Source organism: Zalophus californianus, chromosome 8 (assembly GCF_009762305.2).
Source record: "Zalophus californianus isolate mZalCal1 chromosome 8, mZalCal1.pri.v2, whole genome shotgun sequence".
Classification (NCBI taxonomy): domain Eukaryota; kingdom Metazoa; phylum Chordata; class Mammalia; order Carnivora; family Otariidae; genus Zalophus; species Zalophus californianus.
The window spans coordinates 35,002,273-35,022,283 of NC_045602.1; the positions used below are offsets into that span (position 1 = coordinate 35,002,273).

General features: G+C 35.8%; 1 protein-coding gene across 2 annotated transcripts in view; it reads left to right on the plus strand.

The window, feature by feature from the left end:
- Window positions 1-20,011, plus strand: part of EML4 (EMAP like 4) — a 147,140-nt gene that overhangs the window by 80,071 nt on the left and 47,058 nt on the right. The window contains exons 6-12 of one of the 2 annotated variants that reach the window (XM_027621109.2): window positions 275-300; window positions 497-529; window positions 12,855-12,978; window positions 14,225-14,374; window positions 15,339-15,408; window positions 16,523-16,633; window positions 19,104-19,199. In XM_027621109.2, the coding sequence (XP_027476910.1) occupies window positions 275-300; window positions 497-529; window positions 12,855-12,978; window positions 14,225-14,374; window positions 15,339-15,408; window positions 16,523-16,633; window positions 19,104-19,199 (610 nt within the window). The remainder of the gene's footprint in view (window positions 1-274; window positions 301-496; window positions 530-12,854; window positions 12,979-14,224; window positions 14,375-15,338; window positions 15,409-16,522; window positions 16,634-19,103; window positions 19,200-20,011) is intronic. The other variant, XM_027621110.2, reaches the window with a different exon arrangement.

Here is a 20,011-nt window from a genome sequence, read left to right on the forward strand (position 1 = left end):
CCTGCTCGGTGGGAAGCCGCTTCTCCCTCTGCCTGCCACTTCCCCTGCTTGTGCTCTCTCTCTCTCTGTCAAATAAATAAAATATTTTTTTAAAAAAGTATATATTAATAGTTGAGACCAGTGACCAACTTTTGAAAATACTGATGTCTGAACTTCACTTCTAAAGATTTATCTTGGGTGTGACCAAGACATTGAAGTTTTTACAAATTCTTTAGGTGATTCTAATGATAAGCCAAGTAAAATTATAACATAATCTTTTGAATTTTTTTTGTAGGCATAAAGATGTCATCATCAACCAAGGTAAATTAAAAATCCTTTTTAAAAAAAAATTTATGCTTTTCTACACCAATTAAATTTTTGCTAATTGTTAAGAATATTGACTTATTTTCATTCACTGTACTTTATTAGCTCATAATAAAGAGAAGTGCATTTATTATAGTCATTTAAAAAAATTCCCAGTTTTTATTGTAAGATATGTCATTTTTGTCTCAACCAGCAAAAATGTCAACCCGTGAAAAAAACAACCAAGGTAAGAATAAGCTACACAGTTGGTCGCCTTCTAAGTTAATTTCTTCCTGGATCTCTTATTTGGCTTTTCATTATTTATACTATCTGACTTTCCTCTTAATACGAGAAGTAGGATAATTTGGACTGGTGAATCCAACTATTTTTCTAAAAGTCCATTTTATTTCTGTGAGCTCTGAAGATTCATGGTCAGTAGAGATAAATACATTACAAAGAGGTATAAAATACTAAAGAGAATTTCCCCCCTTTTTAAAAAAACAATAAAAGTTGTACTGAGAAAAGCCATTTAAAAGATTGATAAATTTTAACTCAATTTCCTGTCTTGCCAACCTCATTGCAAATAATCACTCATTTCTTGAAGCTAAGAATATATAATGAGTCTAGCAGATCCATTTCCTCTTGAATTTTTCTTTTATATTAATTGTAATTTCTGGCTACTTGCTGTTGTTGGCTTGTTCTGACCAAAAAAGAACAGACTTTCTATAAATCTGTATTTAATTTACTTGCAAAGTAGGTAAGTTCTATTACATCAGTTTTATATTCTCCTCAGATTGCCTGCAAATTTAATTGAAGCATGCTGTTCTAAATGAAAGCATGTCCTTTCTGTGCATGCTTTTTACAGCTCATTTCTATGTGTCATAGTTATTCTCTGGGTTATTATATTAACTAAATACAATGTGGTTAAAATTTTTGTAAGAGATTAATTTGATTGCTATGGATTTTTACTATTTTTTATTCTAATAAAAAAATATTTGTAATCTTTGGATCATTTGTTTTTACATAGAAATTCTAAATGAAGTTCATTTTTGCTGTCATTCTATAGTTAGGTTATACCTTCTCCCTCTTTTATAATTAAGCAAATAGCTTAAGTAATGGTTGAAAGGGAACAATGAAATTTTATTTATAAAGACAATTCTTATTATATATCAGAACATTTTTTTAAAAATAGGGGTAGCAATAAATAGAGCTGTGAATGGAGAGTCTCTGTCTAGAATTTGGTCCTGGCTCTTCTGCATAATAGCCTTGTTATCTAGGGAAAATGACAATGTCTTAGTTTTCTACTGAGAATAGTACCTATAAAGCTTACTTCACATGACTGCTAAAGAATGAAATAATGTATATGAAAGCACTTTAGGGCGCCTGGGTGGCTCAGTTGGTTAAGTGTCTGCCTTCAGCTCAGGTCATGATCCCCAGGTCCTGGGATCGAGCCCCACTTTGGGCTCTGTGCTAAGCGGGGAGACTGCTTCTCCTCCTCCCTCTCCCCACCTCACTTGTGTTCTCTAAAAAAATATGTATTTTTTTAAAGAAGATTTGATTTATTTGAGAGAGAGCACAAGCGGGAGGAGGGGCAGAGGGAGAGAGAGAAGCAGGCTTCCCCCCTGAGCAGAGAGTTCAACTTGGAGCTCTATCCCAGGACCCAGGGATCACAACCCTAGCCAAAGGCAGATGCTTAACCGACTGAGCCACCCAAGTGCCCCAATAAATAAAATCTTAAGGGGCGCCTGAGTGGCTCAGTCGTTAAGCGTCTGCCTTTGGCTCAGGTCATGATCCCAGGGTCCTGGGATCGAGCCCTGCATTGGGCTCCCCGCTCGGTGGGAAACCTGCTTCTCCCTCTCACACCCCCCCCACTTGTGTTCCCCCTCTCTCTCTCTCTCTGCCAAATAAATAAAATCTTAAAAGAAGGAATGAATGAATGAATAAAATCTTTAAAAAAAGAAAGCACTTTAAAAATAGAAAACATTGTAAAACTATAAAATGGTGCTATTATTACATATTTTGCTAAAGAGCTCAAATTTTATAAGATCCTTATAGAGCTGCCTGCCACTTTCTCATGTTGTGGTGTGTTCTTTGGAAGGAAAAAAAAACATAAGATTAGTATATAGTAAGTGAGTGGTTGTGTTGGTGACAGTTTTCAAAGCTATTCAGGTAAGCAGACAAATAAATGTATTTAAGAAGGAAGGATTTTGCTACAGAAGCATCACTAAGCAGGGTTTTAACCAGTATCTAGGAAGAAGGATCAAATAAAAAGCTAGAAAAGGATATAGAAAAATAAATTCTGTTAAAAGACTTTTAACTCAAAAAGGTTGTCCCAGATGTTGGAATTTAATAATGTCAGGTGTTGCTTGCATTAAGCCTTATTTTTGGAATTTGAGTCTGTTATTTTTCCACTTTAATCTGCTATATTCTGTCTGGATATAGACTCTCTCACCAGAGTGTACCTTCATAGAAAGCTCTTATGTTTCAGTTTGTGAGGTAGTTGAGGCCTAACTGTAATTCAGACAGAGCCTATAGAAAATAGATGGATCTAGATGGTTTAAGAGATAAGATAGGTAGGGTATGGGAGATAAGGAACAGCAAGATCTATCTATGAAGAATAGCTTGAGCAGCTTGGTAAAATGAGGAACGTTTGAGGTGGTGGTGATGTGTGGAAAAGAGTAAGAGTTTTGGTTTTTCAGTTTCCATAAGACTTAATCTACTTGTAGAGATGTGTAGCACGCAACGTAGTATCAGTGTTTAAACGTGTATTTTGGAGTCCAGAGACCAGTTTCACCATTTACTTAGCTGTGTGACCTTGAGCAGGTTATTTTACCTTAAGTCTTTGTTTTCTCATTATTGAGACAATCATAACCCCTCAGACTTAATATAAAAATTAAAGATAATAAAATGTAGTACCTGGCACATAGTACCAAATAAATTTTAGTTATTAATGTATGTGAATCTTGACAGTAAAATCTTGCACTCAAATATGTGGGATAGGATGAAAAGATAACCGTTAAATAGATTATCTTCATTTGATATAAGATGTAGATATATTTTTAAAATTTGTATTCATTTTGCATGGCGTATTTTACAACACATTTTCTTATACTTTAGGTATTAATCCAAAATATCTATCATTTTTGTACAATCTTTTAAAAATATGATTTATTAATTTCTATAGCTCTTTTTTTGACAATGACAAGTATGACTTGCTCCAAGCCATCTTTTGTGATTTGGGAAGAAGACTATTTACATTTGGTACATTTAGGTGAGTGGTAGCAGAAAAAGCTTGACCTGAAGGGCCTGTATCCTTCAGCCACAGTAGAGTGCAAGAAGAGCTCTAAAACTGCGTATTCTGCTCGGTTCTGAGGCAGAAGGAAGAGAATTGTAGTTGAAAGCAGTAGGAGGTGGAGTGGAATGGGATGTACACAGGACAGTCTGAGGCTAGGTGTGGGAGGAAGGACAAGTTATATCACCAGAGACTCTTACCAAGTTCAGTCTTTACCTACACTCAGGTCCCTGAAACATGAACCTCCCTTCATCACTTTTCTCTCTAGTTCTGTTGGATTCTTCTCCCATTGCAAGAGAAAGACTTAGCACATCAGGTTAAACTGTGAATAAGTTTTCCTATAGGCTTATTCATTGTTAGATGCAGTGGTTAGGTTCTAATACAGTACTATTCATTTGATAAGTTACTGATAAAAGTTTTTTGAGCTAACTTAGGGGACTATAAGCACCTTTTATAAAATTATCTATTGGGGAAAATAGGTAACAATCTGATAAATTTTGTAATAAAATTAGTACAGCCTATAAACTCATCCTTATGGTAATCAAGTATTTTATATTTTTTTAATATGGAAAATAAGTGTTATATGTCCTTTCTAGAAGAAAACCTGAATGTCTTCAAATTATTGCACGTTACTGGGTTTTTTTCCAAGCTTAAATAATCTTAAATCCTTTTTCTCTTGTAGCATCTTAAACTTCTGCTGTTTAGAATTAGTACATAGTTAATTTGTCTGGTCATGTTGAGAGCCTGAATGACTCAGATCCCTACTGGAGAGAAATATGCGTAATTGAGGAAAAATCATCGGTCCTCATATAACACTCTTACATCCTTTCGTAGTGCTGCCTCACTGCTCTAAGTTTAGATGCATTCATGCTTAACTGCCAGATCCATGCAGGAACTATAGGTGTGTTTAGATGAGAGATCAGTTATTGTAATGTAATATCTTAGAGAATTGAGAAGTAACTGTCTCATACTAGCTAACTGTCTAAAAATGACTATAGATAAAAAATACTTTAAAAGTCATTTTGAAATATATACTGTGTAAAACACCTCAATAATTTGGTGTAGCCAAAACAGTTGTCCAAATAATCTGAAAATACTAAACTCGTTTACAAAATTGGAGAAGGGAAAAAAACCTGAATAATCTTGTCATTTTAACAGCCATTATAGTTCTGATATGTTTATTGTTCTTTATCAGATACACATTTTAAACATTCACTCTTTTAACAAATAGTTATTGAGTGCTTATTTTGTCACGCCCTGCCCTTAGGCACTTGAGGATATAGCAGTTACGGTCTCTGCACTCTGTGGAACTTATATTCAACATAATAAGAAAAAATAATACTTAATGTGTCAGGAGGTAATACATATTGAGAAAGAATGAGGAGAGTAGAGAATTGCTATTTTACATAGAGTAGTTAGGGAAGACATTTCTGATAAGGTGACATTGAACCACCTAAAGGACGTGAGTGAAATATATGGAACTCTGGAGAAAAGAATTTCATGAGCAGAGAAAACTGAAAGTACACCAGCCCTGAGGCAAGAGCTTTCTTCTGTGTTAAGGGCCAGCAAAGAGGTCATTGATTATAGTGCACATACAATTTTGTATTTCTAATCATTACATTTATTAAATACAGATTCATTCTAAGTAACAGAAGCTTCATTAGGCCCCTCACTTAGGAAAGATGAGTAAAGTGTTATGGCAGAAAGAGGGCAAGAATAAGAGGTATGAGACCTAGTTAGGGGTGAAATGACCTGCACCATACAAAGTTTAGAATCAGAATCCTAAAGGACTGAAATTATGGGCATGAGTTAGGAATTTGCCAAAGGAAATTATGAAGAAAAAAAAAAGAAACCGTATTCATCCGGTAATAAAGTTTTGCCTGTGACTCTGAGACCTTGGACCTCAGTTTCCTCACATACAGTGAGACTTAGACTAGATGTCACTAAGAGTTTCTCTTAATAACTTTTAAAAGCTCGTTCTTGCAGCAAACAAAATGGAGGACAGCTCCCCATACCTTAACTAACTTGCTTTTAATTTACCTTTTAAAGAATTTGAATGTAGGTGCTTTTGTTCATGCCATGTGTTGTTTTCTGACTTGTTGGCTCCAGGCATGTTTTGTCCTAAAACCTGATCACGCTTCCGTAAACTGAGCAATGTATCTGAAAGAATAGCTAAAATTTATCTATAAGAATACAAAGGATAGCAGTGTTCTACTGACACTGTATATTGTGTTACCTACTGAGAGGGAGTATATACTTGCTAAGAGGGTATGCAGTTTGAAACAAACCAAAAAAGCCAAAAGCCCTTAATTGAGCTACAGATAGATTTTATCCCTGTTGTTACTAAGATGGTATCCAAAACTTTGCAGTTCCTAAATTTAGGAAGAAGAATGCTAGCTTTAAGTCTGTTCTAGTGTGAACAGGCAGAAAAGGCAGGAAACCAGGTATTGTACTTCCAAAAAATATACTCACTTGAGAAATTTAAATATTGGATCATTTTAAATAGGCAACATAAACATTACTTGTATCCCTAGGGATCTGGGCTTTGTCCATGTATTCTCTATATTTTGAAAGGAAACCAGACAGGAGAACCTTTTCTCTGTTGGACGTGGTGGTTGTTTTTTTTTTTTTTTTTTTTTAAAGTCCTATGAAGCAGAGAGTCTTATTTCTTGATGTTGTTGTTAACAGTCTTCTAGATTAAAATGTTTAAAGGCTGTCTGGGTTTTTTTTTAATATAAACAGTCCCAACTTTTAAGAATATGTGTTCTTGACATCCTCTTTTCCTTATCTTCAGCTGAAAAAAGTCCCAGCCTGAACCCTTTGGACGTGGAGAATATGACTTTTTGTAACAGAACATCCTTGTCTTATGCATATTTATTTTATTCTGGTTAAAAACTTCATCCGTACTCTATTTTCACCACCCATAGACATAAGCTTTTTTAAAAATCTAAACTAGAAAATGCAATTAGCCAGAAAAATCTCCATTCCTCAAGCATAGTTAGGAATCCACTCTGTCCATGGCAGTTAGACTCCACATGTGTTTCTTACTCGGTCATTTGTTACTGTTTTCCTGAAGCACTTGGAAAAGAATTCTGAAACTTGTTATTAGGCTTAGCAGAAAAGAGGTACAGTTGATCAGTGATATATACCAAGATTGCAGAAAAGACCATAGCAAATCATATGCCACCTTCATTTTGTTGATTATTTACTTTAATAAGCTTTTTAAACTTTTTAAAGATTGTGAAATATTTTACTCTTAAAATATATACAAATAATACAGCAAGCACCTGTGTACTGAGGACCCAGATTTATTAAATCTTTACATTTTGCTTTGACTCGGGTTGTTTTTTAAAAAAATAAAACATAAGGGTGCCTGGGTGGTACAGTCGGTTAAGCGTCTGACTCTTAGTTTTGACTCTGAGTTTGGGCTCAAGTCTCAGGGTCGTGAGATCGAGCCCTACGTCGGGCTCCACGCTCCGCACAGAGTCTGCTTGGGAGTCTCTCTTCTTCTCCCTCTACTCCTTCCTCTTGTGCTTGTTCTCTCTCTGAAATAAATCTTTAATTTAATAAAACATTAAAGGTGAAGAATAAATTCTCAAAAGATTTCAGGTCCTATTTAATGATCCGGTTATATTGTAATAATAATTTAATATTTCGAAATCCAGTGAAACAATGTAATCTGTAAGAATCTTTGGACTTTGAGTAAGTAACTTGATTTGTACAATAAAGTCTAAATTTTACCCCTTTTCAAAGGTCTAGCTATAAAAATCGGTAAAATGTAGATCCCCAAGTAAAAAAAAGGGGGTGTGAATTTAGAAGGATATAATCTAACCCTCCTATTTGCAGATTTAAAAAATTCTTAGTTGGGGTGCTTGCCAAATATTACATAGCTTTACTTGCTAGGACAAAAACCTAGGTCTGAAAAATATGACCAAGTAGTAAAATGCTACCTTAATTTTCTTTGTTCTATAGGCAGACTTCTACTGACTGGTAAATTTTACTGAATTCTTAATTACATAGGGGCAGGGGGAGTGGGGTGAGGGTGCACAATGAAGATATAAAAGAAGTGAACCTAGCCTCTTAAGAGCTTACAACAGAGACATAACCAAGTCTTATGTAACTGCTAATCAACTCTTAACACTAATGACAGTAATAAGCCCACCTGTAGCTACTTTCTTGAATCTCAACCTCCTTTAATCAGATTGCTGACCTTCATATTCCTTAATCCAGTCAGCAGTAGTGCTTTTCTCAGAACACCTTAGATAACTGTCCCAGAAAATTTGGATTAAGGAATATGAAGGTCATTTTGCAGTTTGGAGCACTTTGCAGGATAGGACGGCCTAGGGAAGATGCTAAAGTAGAAGATTGAGTTAACAAGAGCAGACCAAAGGGGAAGTGCTAGCAGTGAGAAGGACAGCGAAGGAAAGTGTTAACATCAAGTGTTTCAGATTTCTGCCTAGGGGCACCTGGGTTGCTCAGCCGGTTAAGCATCTGACTCTTGTGGCTCAGGTCATGAGCTCTGAGTCATGAGTTTGGGGTCATGGAATCAAGCCCTGCGTCAGGCTTCGTGCTCAGCTTGGAGTGTGCTTGAAATTCTCTCTCCCTCTCCCGTTTGTGCACGCTCTTGCTCTCTTCTCTCTCTCTCAAATAAATAAATAAATAAATAAATAAATATTTCTGCCTGGTGTTCACTCTTTCCAAAGATAATAGAACAGAAACATCTTCTTTTGTACTCTCTGATTTCCTACTATTGGGGTCTAAAGCTCAGGCTTCTATTTGGATTATAAGTAAGCTGTATTGTCAGGTAACTGGACTTCTGAGGACCTTACTACTGTCTGAATAGTACTATCCAATAGAATATATAATGTGTAATACATGTGTCATTTAAAATGTTCTAATAGCCACATTTTAAAAAGTAAAAAGACACAGGTAAGATTAAGTTTAATATATTTAGCCCAGTATATCCAGAGTATCATTTCAATGTGTGATCAGTCATTGACATATTTTACTTTTTTTCATACTAAGACTTAAAAATCTGTATTGTACAATTACAGCATATCTCAGTTCAGACTAGCCACATTCTAAATGTTCAGAACCAGTGGCTATTGTTTTGGATGCTGCAGGTCTAGAACACAGTTTGAGAATAAAAATGTTTCACAAGTTCTAAATCATAAAATTTTGGAACACAGTCTAAAAACTCATTTGATCTCTTTGAGCCTTGGTTTCCCCTTCTCTACAGGTAGGGGGTTGGACTAGGTGAACTCTTAAATTTCTATGAGTTCCCACATTGTATGTGTCTAGAGAAACAAACTAATGGTATTTTGGGATTGATTATAGTATTTTTATCAATAGTATCCCACAGAATTTCTTTTTTTATAATTAAGCTATCATTGATCAGATTCAATTAAGAATATTTAGGGGCACTTGGGTGGCTCAGTCGATTAAGTTTCCAACTCTTGATTCTGGCTCAGGTCATGATCTCAGGGTTGTGACCACGCTGGGCATGAAGCCTGCTTGAGATTCTCCTTCTCTCTCTGCCCCTCCCCCTCCGTCCCTCCCTGTCTTAGAACTTTTTTTTTTTTATTTGACATAAACTTGTAAGTGGTAAAGCTGGAATTCAAACCAAGGTCTGTCTTTATCACAAATCTTGTATTCTCTCCACTATACTGTATAGCCTACCACTTAGTCGAAGGAATTTTTACAGTGCCAAGTAAGAAATAAAATGTTGAGATTAATTACATTTCACTAAAAAGCAGCTTTATTATTGAATACTGAAAAGCTCTAAACTGTGTTTACTAATTATCATGAAATAGTTTAGTAATTTCTTTTCCTCAGATTGTTTTTCTTGACCACCAGAAAATATAACATCTCATAATTTTCTTTGACTGGTCTCATGGCCCATCCCTTCTTGACTTTTCATGGTACTGTAGTTTTACAGTGAGAACAGCCAGAAAGTAGCTTTGGGACAAAACAGACAAATGGACTGTTAAGTCCTTTGTCTGTAAGGTCAAGAAGTCTGACAGTCTCAAGAACAAGTTTGCAGTGAGAATCTATACTCAACAATGGTTGAGGAGAAAAGAGACTCTTTTTTACCTGATTCCCAAGGTAAAGACTGTACTCTTAAAAAACAAAGAAAAGTCTCAGACTGCTGTATGCAGGCCAGAAGTGTGTTTTCATGTGGTATTTTCCCTTTTTTTCCCCACAAGGATTAAATATTTAAGAATTGGGAGATATAACAATAAACTTTAGATTTCTCATTTCTCTTGAAAAAAAAAAAAGGGAATATCTAGCAACACTAGGCCCACACGTTTCATGGAGTTAACTAGCTACTGCCTCCCTGACATGAGCATGGAGTGTGCCAGTGGTCCCAGAGTCCCAGTTAATTATCCTGTATTCTCTCCCTGCTCTCATTTTGGATTTTCTGTGTGCACCAGTAGATAGTCAATTTGTGGCCCATTTTAAAGTGTACATGATAGGGGCTCCTGGATGGCTCAGTCAGTGAAGCATCTGCCTTAGGCTCAGGTCATGTAGGGTCCCTTGCTCAGTGGGAAGCCTGCTTCTCCCTCTCCCTCTGCCCCCCACTCATGTGCTCTTTTTTGCCCTGCTCTCTTTCTCAAATAAATAAAATCTTTTTAAAAAGTCTACATGATAGAATTCTAGCTTATTTGCCTATACATACTGTTCTATGGACAGTCGATTTAAAGCTTATGAAGAGATATTATAGTGTGTTAAATCAGGTATTATAAGCAGTTCCTAGACAGGGTTCAGAATGGTACAAATTCTTCTCAAAGGGAAGGGAATAAATACTTGTTGAGGACCTCATATTATCCCTTACAGTGTAATGTCTTATTTAGTGAATCATAATTGCAGGTGGTAAGTAGTAGTACTATTTTGTGTATTAGGAAAATGAGGCCAGAGTCATACAGCTAGTCAGCAATAAAGCTGGAATGCAGATCTTGATCAGTTTTTTCCCAAAGCTCATGTTCTTTCCACTATGATATATTGCCTTCCTCAATCTCAGGAATTGTTATAGGTTCCTAGATTACATATTTGGCCCTTAACATATATACTGCCAGTTTCCAGACAACGTTTTCATCCTGACATGCATTGCCATTTTTATATTGGAAAAGTTGACAAGCACTAGATAGTTTCTTTGCTTTTACTTAGTTGCTTGTGCTGCTAAGGAGAAAGGAATAGTTGATAAAGGATAATTGACAGGGAGCAATATGGTCTTCTGAGCTGTCTCTATTAGCAAAGGAGAACTTTTGTTTTCTTTGATACCAGTATTCCTAAACCCATTCCCTTGGCTGGACATCTGATCTCTAAGTGGTGGAGACATCTGCTATAATAGTTTTATTTTTTCATCCAGAAAGCATTTATGATATATGCCTCTGATCAAAGATCCTGGGGGGAAATTCCAAAGGGCAGGATATCTGCCTCTAAGAATTTATATATATGTTTTTTAAAGATTTTATTTTTAAGTAATCTCTACACCTAATGTGGGGCTCGAATTTACAACCCCAAGATCAAGAGTCACATGTTCTACTGACTAAGCCAGCCAGAGACCCCAAGCATTTATATTCTTTAAAAAAAAAAATGAGGGAAATTATATAACAAATTGATACCTATAAGAAAGTGAACTATACAAAAAAGGACAAGGAGATGCTGATAAAGATGATTGCAGACGAGAAATAGTTGCAACTGGTAATCATTTAGTTCTCAAGTCCAGCAATGCTAAAAATCATCAGGAAGCAGAGCCCACTCTTAGATCCAGAAGTAATAAAGACCTATATCATGTGGTGTTGAAAACTGTGGTGTGGGAGGTCTTAGCCTGTTCTTAGATCTAACCATGAGGCCAAGCACAAGTGAGTAATAATAATAAAAATAACTTGAACTTCTCACCCATAACAAGCACAAATACTTGCAGACGTTCATCAAGTAATTTATCTTTCCTTCTTCCATGGTTCTCATTATATAAACTATTGAATTATGTATTCTCCTTTGTAGCTTAGGTCATTATTAGAGGTCCTAGAGTTGTATCAGCCTCTGGTTGATGATCACATTTTCAGTCTGTGTCTGCTGTTTTTTCCTATCATGCCAAACAAGTTGGTAAGTGCTTGACACATGCTATGCTTTTGTACTTAGTCCCTTATTTTTTCCTTCCTGTTTAGGTTTTCTTGTGGCCATTTCACCATCACCGTCACCATCTACTAAACTTATCTATATGTAGGTCATTAGGATGCTGAGGCCGAGGATGGGTGTTGTTGTTTGGTTTTTGTTTTCAAGAAACAATCTCATCTGCTTAGTGAAGTTTTGTTTCCTTTTGTAAAAGATACGCAATAAATATTGATTTGATTCTAGACTTGTCTTTAACATCTTTAGTTTTAGATTGTTGCAGATCTTATAGGCAACTATTGCTTTAAGTAAATAAAAGATGTCTTAGAACCTATACTGCTAATTAGGAAACTATTTCCTAGCACTGTCTTAAAAATGTTAGTGTTTTGTAACTGAATTGAATTGTTTAGACCCAGCCCCGATCGCTGGGACAGTCATGAAGTGAGGGAAGTTGGTCTTCTTTCCCCTCCAGCTGTAATTGTATATGTGGCAGAGCTCTTGTCCTCTCTCCGCATCCTGACTTATGATGCTCTATGACTCCTCTCCTCATGGTGTAGTCTCAGGCCATGTTTTTTGTATGTCTCATTAAACATCTGTAGGTTGGGGCGACTGGGTGGCTCAGTCGGTGAAGCGTCTGCCTTCAGCTCAGGTCATGATCCCAGCATTCCGGGATTGAGTCCTGCATTGGGCTCCCTGCTCCGTGGGGAGCCTGCTTCTCCCTCTGCCCGTCCCCCAACTCGTGCTTGCTCATGTGCTCATTTATCTCTTTCTCTCTCAAAAAATAAATAAAATCTTAAAAAAAAAAATTAGTAGGTTGATCAAGTAGTATGGTAGACATGGTTGTTGTCTGCCCTGATAATCTCTTTATTTTCAACTATCAGAAAAACTTTCATCCTAGTTTTTTTTCCATTTCTCTACCTCAGCTTTCTTGGCCTTCTTGTTTAGTTTAGTTTAATGTGAAAATAGTTATTCTCATTTAAGGAAATGATGAGTAGTTTTTTCCTACAATGTTTTAGACAAGGTCTTTATATAAAAATAATTATGCATAACGAATAAAACTCTGAACTAGCTATTTTTTGTCTTGTTCTTACTATATCACCTTAATAATCCACTTTTCTATGATTATTCAGAAAATTGACTTAACTTTTGTCTTGTGTTTTAACAGAAGGAGAATATGTTAAAATGTTTATGCGAGGTCGGCCAATTACAATGTTCATTCCTTCTGATGTTGAAAACTATGATGACATCAGAACAGAACTGCCTCCTGAGAAGCTGAAACTGGAGTGGGTGTATCCTTCTCTACTGTGACAGCAAATTTGTTTGCTTTGTCTTTAGTTTAAGAAAAATTCATTTACCTAACCTCTATCAAAAATGTCTTTATACACACAAAAAAATAAACGTAATAAACATTGTAACCACTTGAGAAAGTAAAGAGATCTTACCTCTCATCCTTCACATATTACATATATTTGGTATTAGCAATTTAAAACCACCCAAATTAATATCTTTGAATAGGGCAAGTGGTATTGTATGAACATTGTGGCAGCTACTTACAGTGTGGTAGGGAAGGCGTTAGGCTGAAATGGGAAGACTAGTGTTTGAGTCTCAGCTCTGCCACCCCCAATGAACCTTACTTCCCTTATAAAAAGAGGTTAATAACTCCTACTTTACTGAGCTATTGTAAGAATTAAATAAGGAAACATCAGTTAAGCATTTTGTAACTTGTGAAATGATATAAATTATTTTAAGAGCTCAAATTAACAAGATTGGTCCTAATTCCAGAATTAACTTCTCAGCCAGACTTTGTAAAAAAAATGACTACATAAAGGAGCTCCCTTCATTTCACTTAGAAATTTTTCTCTTAGAACCTTTGAGAAACTACATGAAGCAGAATGGAGCTAGTAGTTTGAACTCAGCTTTCTGCCTCCATTCTCCTATAAGCTCTTTCCCCTACCCTTCCATTCATTCCCTCATTTCTGCAGAAATTAGCTTGGGAAAACTCACCAATCCTATAATTCTATACAACTCTTTAATAAACAGTCTGCCTACCAAACTGTGCCTGGCTATCTTACTCATTATTTAGGTCAAGCATAAGTGTCATTTTCTCAGCTCTTCTTTTGATCCCTCTCTTCACTTTCTCTCCATTTACATTAGGCGTTCCTTCTGTGCTTTCTCCTAGGATGCTGTTACTTTTTCCACAGTTTCTAATGATGTATTTGGTGTTTGTTTTTGTCATCTTTGCCAGAGCATAAGCTTCAGGGACACAGGCCTCTGTTTTGTTCAGAACTGTATGTTCAGCCTGTGCCTGCCACATGTTAGGAACTCAATATGTATTTGGGGAATGAGGAACCTAAGATTTATGCACATTAAAAACTCAGGATTGCACCCTGGATAGTGGCAGGACTTCAGTTTCCTAGTTTTGATGCATTCCTGTTTTCTTTATACCTTCCTCATTCCCTTAGGTATCCATGAAAAACTTGTTAGTTTACACCTTAAAAATTGTGTTATTTAAAAACCTTGACTTTTGTGTTTAAGATACGGTTATCGAGGAAAGGACTGTCGCGCTAATGTTTACCTTCTTCCTACCGGAGAAATAGTGTATTTCATAGCATCAGTAGTAGTACTATTTAATTATGAGGAGAGAACTCAGAGACACTACCTGGGTCACACAGATTGTGTGAAATGGTTGGTATCATTGAACACTTTTTTTTTCTTTGTCATTTTTGCTCTTCTTTTTAATTTGGGTTTTTTCAGAAATGGTTTCTTGTGGAGAGCTCTCAGATGTTAAGGATATTATGGTCATTCTGTAGAATATATTTTAAAAAGTGGCATTTTAATATGGGGTAGTTCTAGTGTAACTTTTAAAGCATTTTTATTTCTTCTGACAATTTAATTGATAATCTTCTGGAAAGTAATGAGCCATACATACTAAGAACAAAATATTTTGAGCTTACCCCTTGGTTGCAAGATGTAGACAAGAGTCTAGATATAGGCAGGAAAGACATCTTTTTAAAAATTTTGCTCATCACTCAGGTTTAACATGAGAAATGTGGGCACATATGCTGCCCTATTTTCATTTTTTACTTAAGAATTTCTTGCCCCAAGTTTGACTTAGAAGATTTCAGCATGAAGAACTAATTAAAAGTTTGTGGAGGTGCTATGTGTGAGGATGTTCACTGTGTTCCTTTGTAGAAAAGCAGAACTATTAGAAGAGCTGTTCAGTCAATAATATGCAGTAATTGCTATTTTATATAGCAAACAGGGAAAATGCTGACATTGTCATAGATGACATTTGCACAGTGCAATACCACATCTTCAGTATGATAAAACCATCTGACTATGCATGCGCATGTGCAGGACTAGAAAGGAACTTGAACAGATGAAGACAGTTTAACTTATCCTATCACAGTTGTGAATTTGGTGTTCCATTAATTTGTCTATTTTAGTTTAGCAAAGAAAGAAAAAGTATGGCCAAAACTTAGATGCTTGATGTTTGTTTGATTTGCTAAAGAAAATAAAGCAGATAAGTCCCGAGAATTTTTTAATGATAAAAAACTGAAAAATGTTTGACAGATGTTGTTACTGAGGCATATTTCAGCTGTTTCACATGTTTCCCATATTTAAAATTGTTGTTAATACTGTTTTTTAGCCTTGCTATACATCCTGACAAAATTAGGATTGCAACTGGACAGATAGCTGGAGTGGATAAAGATGGAAGGGTGAGTGGCATAGTGTTCTGCATGCTGTACCAATGACATTGCCATCAGAATGGAATCGATTGTAATTTTAACCATGGCTTGTTTATTTTATTCTTTTAAATGGCAACTAAGGGATTTTTAGTATAAGCAGGGAAAAAATATAGCAGAATGTAAGAACATTCCAGAAAACAAAAGAGAATCATACTACTTAAATATTTTTCTCTAAAAATAAATGTTCTCCCTAAGGAAACTATTTACTTGTAAAATTGGGAGGACTCATAAGCTTGTTACCTTTTTTTTTTTAACATAACATATCAGTGTTTGCCAGAAGATACTACAGTTTCACTACATTGATGGACCTCTTGATTTTATATATGACTAGAACTGATAACACTTTAAAATTTTCAGTTCCTACTCAATATTATTAACTTGGTTTACCTAATAAATCCCTTACTTGTAAGGATCAACAGTATTATTGATGACTGATTAACATGTGTCTGATTGTACCCATGACATTCTCTGGCTTGAGTTTATTTAAAGAAAAGTAGTTGGAATGGTTATATTGGATGACTTCTAAGGCCCCTAACAGTTTCAAATTCTATCTAAGAACTGTTTAGCAATTTATTGGACACTGATTAGAAAAAAAAAGTATTATTTTCCCAGGAATGAAGGTAATGTTAAAAGCAGAGTATCCAGAGCAAATTTGCCTGGGTTAGAATTCTAACTCTGCCTTTTAATGACTGCATAACTTGGGGCAAGTTATTCAAATCTCTATATCTCTGTTTCCTCATCTGTTAAATGGTGATTATTATAGTACATAGTTCATGGGATTATGAGGATTAAATTAATTAATACCTGTACTTAGAATAGAATATGACATAGTAAATACTAAATCATTTGCAGCTACTATTATTATCACTTGTTGTTTTCCTGTTTTCGTAGTATGAGAAGAAAATACCTACTCAAGAATCTTTGGAGTCATGTCTAATGTAGTAGCTATTTTATATTAGATGTTTATCCATCCCCACTGCTTTTTAAATATGGCAGACAGTTCTGTGTGGTAACAGTATTTATTTGCATCCACCTGAATACCAGTTAGTCTTGCTAGCTTGTGTTTTTCCCCTTGTTTTTGCAGCCCCTGCAACCCCATGTCAGAGTGTGGGATTCAGTTAGTTTATCCACGCTGCAGATTATTGGACTTGGGACCTTTGAGCGTGGAGTAGGATGCCTGGATTTTTCAAAAGCAGTAAGTAACAATTTTTAAAGAAGTGAGCAAGCTGCATAAAGAAACAGAAAAGAAGATAAGCTCAGTTGTGTGTGTGTGTGTGTGTGTTCATAGAAAGTGCTAGCTCTCAATTGTTAGCTATTGCTTAGCAATGGACAGCATTTTAACCTAGGTACTAAAGTACTTTGGTTTAAATGGGATACAGGTTTTTATACCTAATTATACTTTTGTTCTGAATCCTATTATGAAATAGGATTCCTGTAGTAGCAGGAAATGGTTAGAGGAATATATAGATAGCATGGTATAATTGAAATAAGCAGTAGGATGTGCTTTTTTGCTTCAGCTTGAATCATGGAAACCTATTTTATTTAGAAAATTCACAGACCTGAAAGTTGGCCAGTTCTGCACAAATATTGACTTTTCTTGATGTCATGTTGGAACAAATGAAATAATCAGACCTTTGTGGGGTGCGTGGGTGGCTCAGTTGGTTGAGCGACTGCCTTCGGCTCAGGTCATGATCCTGGAGTCCGGGGATCGAGTCCTGCAACAGGCTCCCTGCTCGGCAGGGAGTCTGCTTCTCCCTCGGACCCTCCCCCCTCTCATGCTCTCTCATTCTCTCTCTCTCTCAAATAAATAAAATCTTAAAAAAAAAAGCCCAGACCTTTGTACTTACTAAAATCATGAATTATCTTGGTTCTGAATTGGTGACAACATGAGTTTAAAATTCAGTATCTAGCAATCTTATCTAAACTTTGAGGCTTTATTCTGAGGGGAAAATAAAACAAGGATATTACCCATTGAAACATTCTATTTTTTCTTGAATTATATACAATTATTATAGAGTATACAGGAGATCTACATTTTAGGATCCATGATTTTAAATTTCAAATACAAACACCCCTCCAGATTTTAGTGGGGCTCACTCATACTTTAGAATATATGTATATATTCAGGGGCGCCTGGGTGGCTCAGTAGTTAAGTGTCTGCGTTTGGCTCAGGTCATGATCCCAGGATCCTGGGATCGAGCCCCACATCGGGCTCCCTACTCAGCGGGAAGCCTGCTTCTCCCTCTCCCATTGCCCCTGCTTGTGTTCCGCTCTCGCTCTCTCTGTCAAATAAATAAATAAAATCTTTAAAAAAAAGTAGAATATATGTATGTGTTCATATTACCTCTTCAGTTCCTAGCTATCAGCAGGTTTATTATGGATTATGGGAGTTTTGTGGGACATGGAGGTGTAAGGGACATTTTTAGAACTGAAAGATAAATTTGGGTAGACATAGGAACTTTGCTAGCTTTGAAGGTACTGAATGTCCAGAGGTCCAGTGAGACAAGAATTGTGAGAAAGGCATTTACAAAAGGTGGTGAGTGGACAGAAGGTTTTTCACTACCTTTCTTACCCTTAAATTTCTGTAGCAGGAACTGTTGTCATCTTGTTGATACCATTGTTACAGTGTGAAGACTCTCCTGGATTGCCTCACTCTAACTTTTCCTAGTTTAGGTAATTGTTTTACTATAGGCTAAAAAATGATAAAGAGAAGAGAGTAATAAGCTCTCCCCTTCCTTAGTACCTCTTTTCACCACAGTATTTCTTTCTCCCATATATGTCATTAGGCATATACTGCAAATGATACTGGAAAACAGATTTTTAGTATTTTTTTTCTTAGACTGGGAGACTTAAATTATGTGAATGAAAATGGTTTCAGAAAAATAGAAAAGAGGGTTGCCTGGGTGGCTCAGTTAAGTGTTTGACTCTTAATTCAGCTCAGATCATGATCTCAGGACCGTGAGATCAGGCCCTGCGTCAGGCTCCACACCTGAGTGGTGAATCTGCTTGAGATTCTCTCTCTCCATTTCCCTTGGCCCTTCCCTATCCATGTTTACTTTCTCTCTCTCAAATAAATCTTTTAAAAAATTTTTTTAAAGGAAAATAGAAAATTTGTTTTATTTATCTCATTTATCCATGTTAAGGTAAGTCAGGTATATCATGGAAAACTATATTGCTATCTGAATAACAGAAGTAACTAGATAGCAAGTGGAAATTAACCTGGGGGGAAAGAATTAAAAATAGAAAATATTTTTAAATGAATCTTCATTATATTTCTGAAGAAAATACAGTCAGGAAAATAGGATAATCATTTTCTTTCAAGGAGCTGTGAGTTTAAAGGATTTGGGATTATCTTTTTTTTTTTTTTAAGATTTTATTTATTTATTTGACAGAGAGAGACACAGCGAGAGAGGGAACACAAGCAGGGGGAGCGGGAGAGGGAGAAGCAGGCTTCCGGCCAAGCAGGGAGTCCAATGTGGGGCTCGATCCCAGGATCCTGGGATCATGACCTGAGCCGAAGGCAGATGCTTAACAACTGAGCCACCCAGGCGCCCCAAGGATTTGGGATTATCTTAATGTTGGCAGTTTTAATAATATGGTATTTCTTCTTAGAAAGTCAACTTTAACTGCAAATTTTTAAATGCCTTTAATTGATTTTTCTTTAGGATTCAGGTGTTCATTTATGTGTTATTGATGACTCCAATGAGCATATGCTTACTGTGTGGGATTGGCAGAAAAAATCAAAAGGAGCAGAAATAAAGGTAAATCAAAAGAAGTTTTAATTATTATTTTTCAGAATACATTATTTGTTTTGCAGATCCTTGGAAGTATATTGCGTATCCTTAAGTTGCAAGAGCATACCAACTGGCCATATTCATTAGATTTATTGATTTGCCATTATTCTTATGATATTGAGAATACCTACCATTTATTTTTTTTAAACAACACCTATTTATAGTCTGTAATTTCTGTGATAGTATCTGTAGATCCTGAGGTCAATTCTTAAAGTATTCTTAAGATAACATAGTCAAGCACCTTCAGCCAAATTCCAGTGATATTTCAGACACATTGTGCTACTGAAATGCCAAAGTGGATGGTTATCTCATCTCAAAATTAAATCTGAATACTCTACCTGGTTTCTTCTTTAACAAAATTTGTTACTTCATTCAATCTTTAAAGTTTAAAAATCTAAAGGAAAAATTCATTCTAGGAATATAACGGACATAACCAAAAAGCATATGTAATGATAAGTTTTTTGGTCTTAATTACATGTATGGGATTATTACATAAAATGCTACAGCATTTATAATTGTTGTAGAATAGGGTTGATTCCTTTGTGTGTATAACTTGTAAGAGAAGAATATAAGGTTAACATTGCAACTGTGTTCATATGGATGGCAATGGCCTCCCTCTGAAAGGCTTTCAGAGGGATTCAGAGTGACAGGATGACTATAAAAAGCCTGTGACATATTTGCTATACTCTTAAATAACATCACATTCCTCTTCAGTTGTGCGCACTCTCTCTCAGCAGTTTTGTTTGATATAAGCTTCAAGCTTTCAGCTTGTTGGTCAA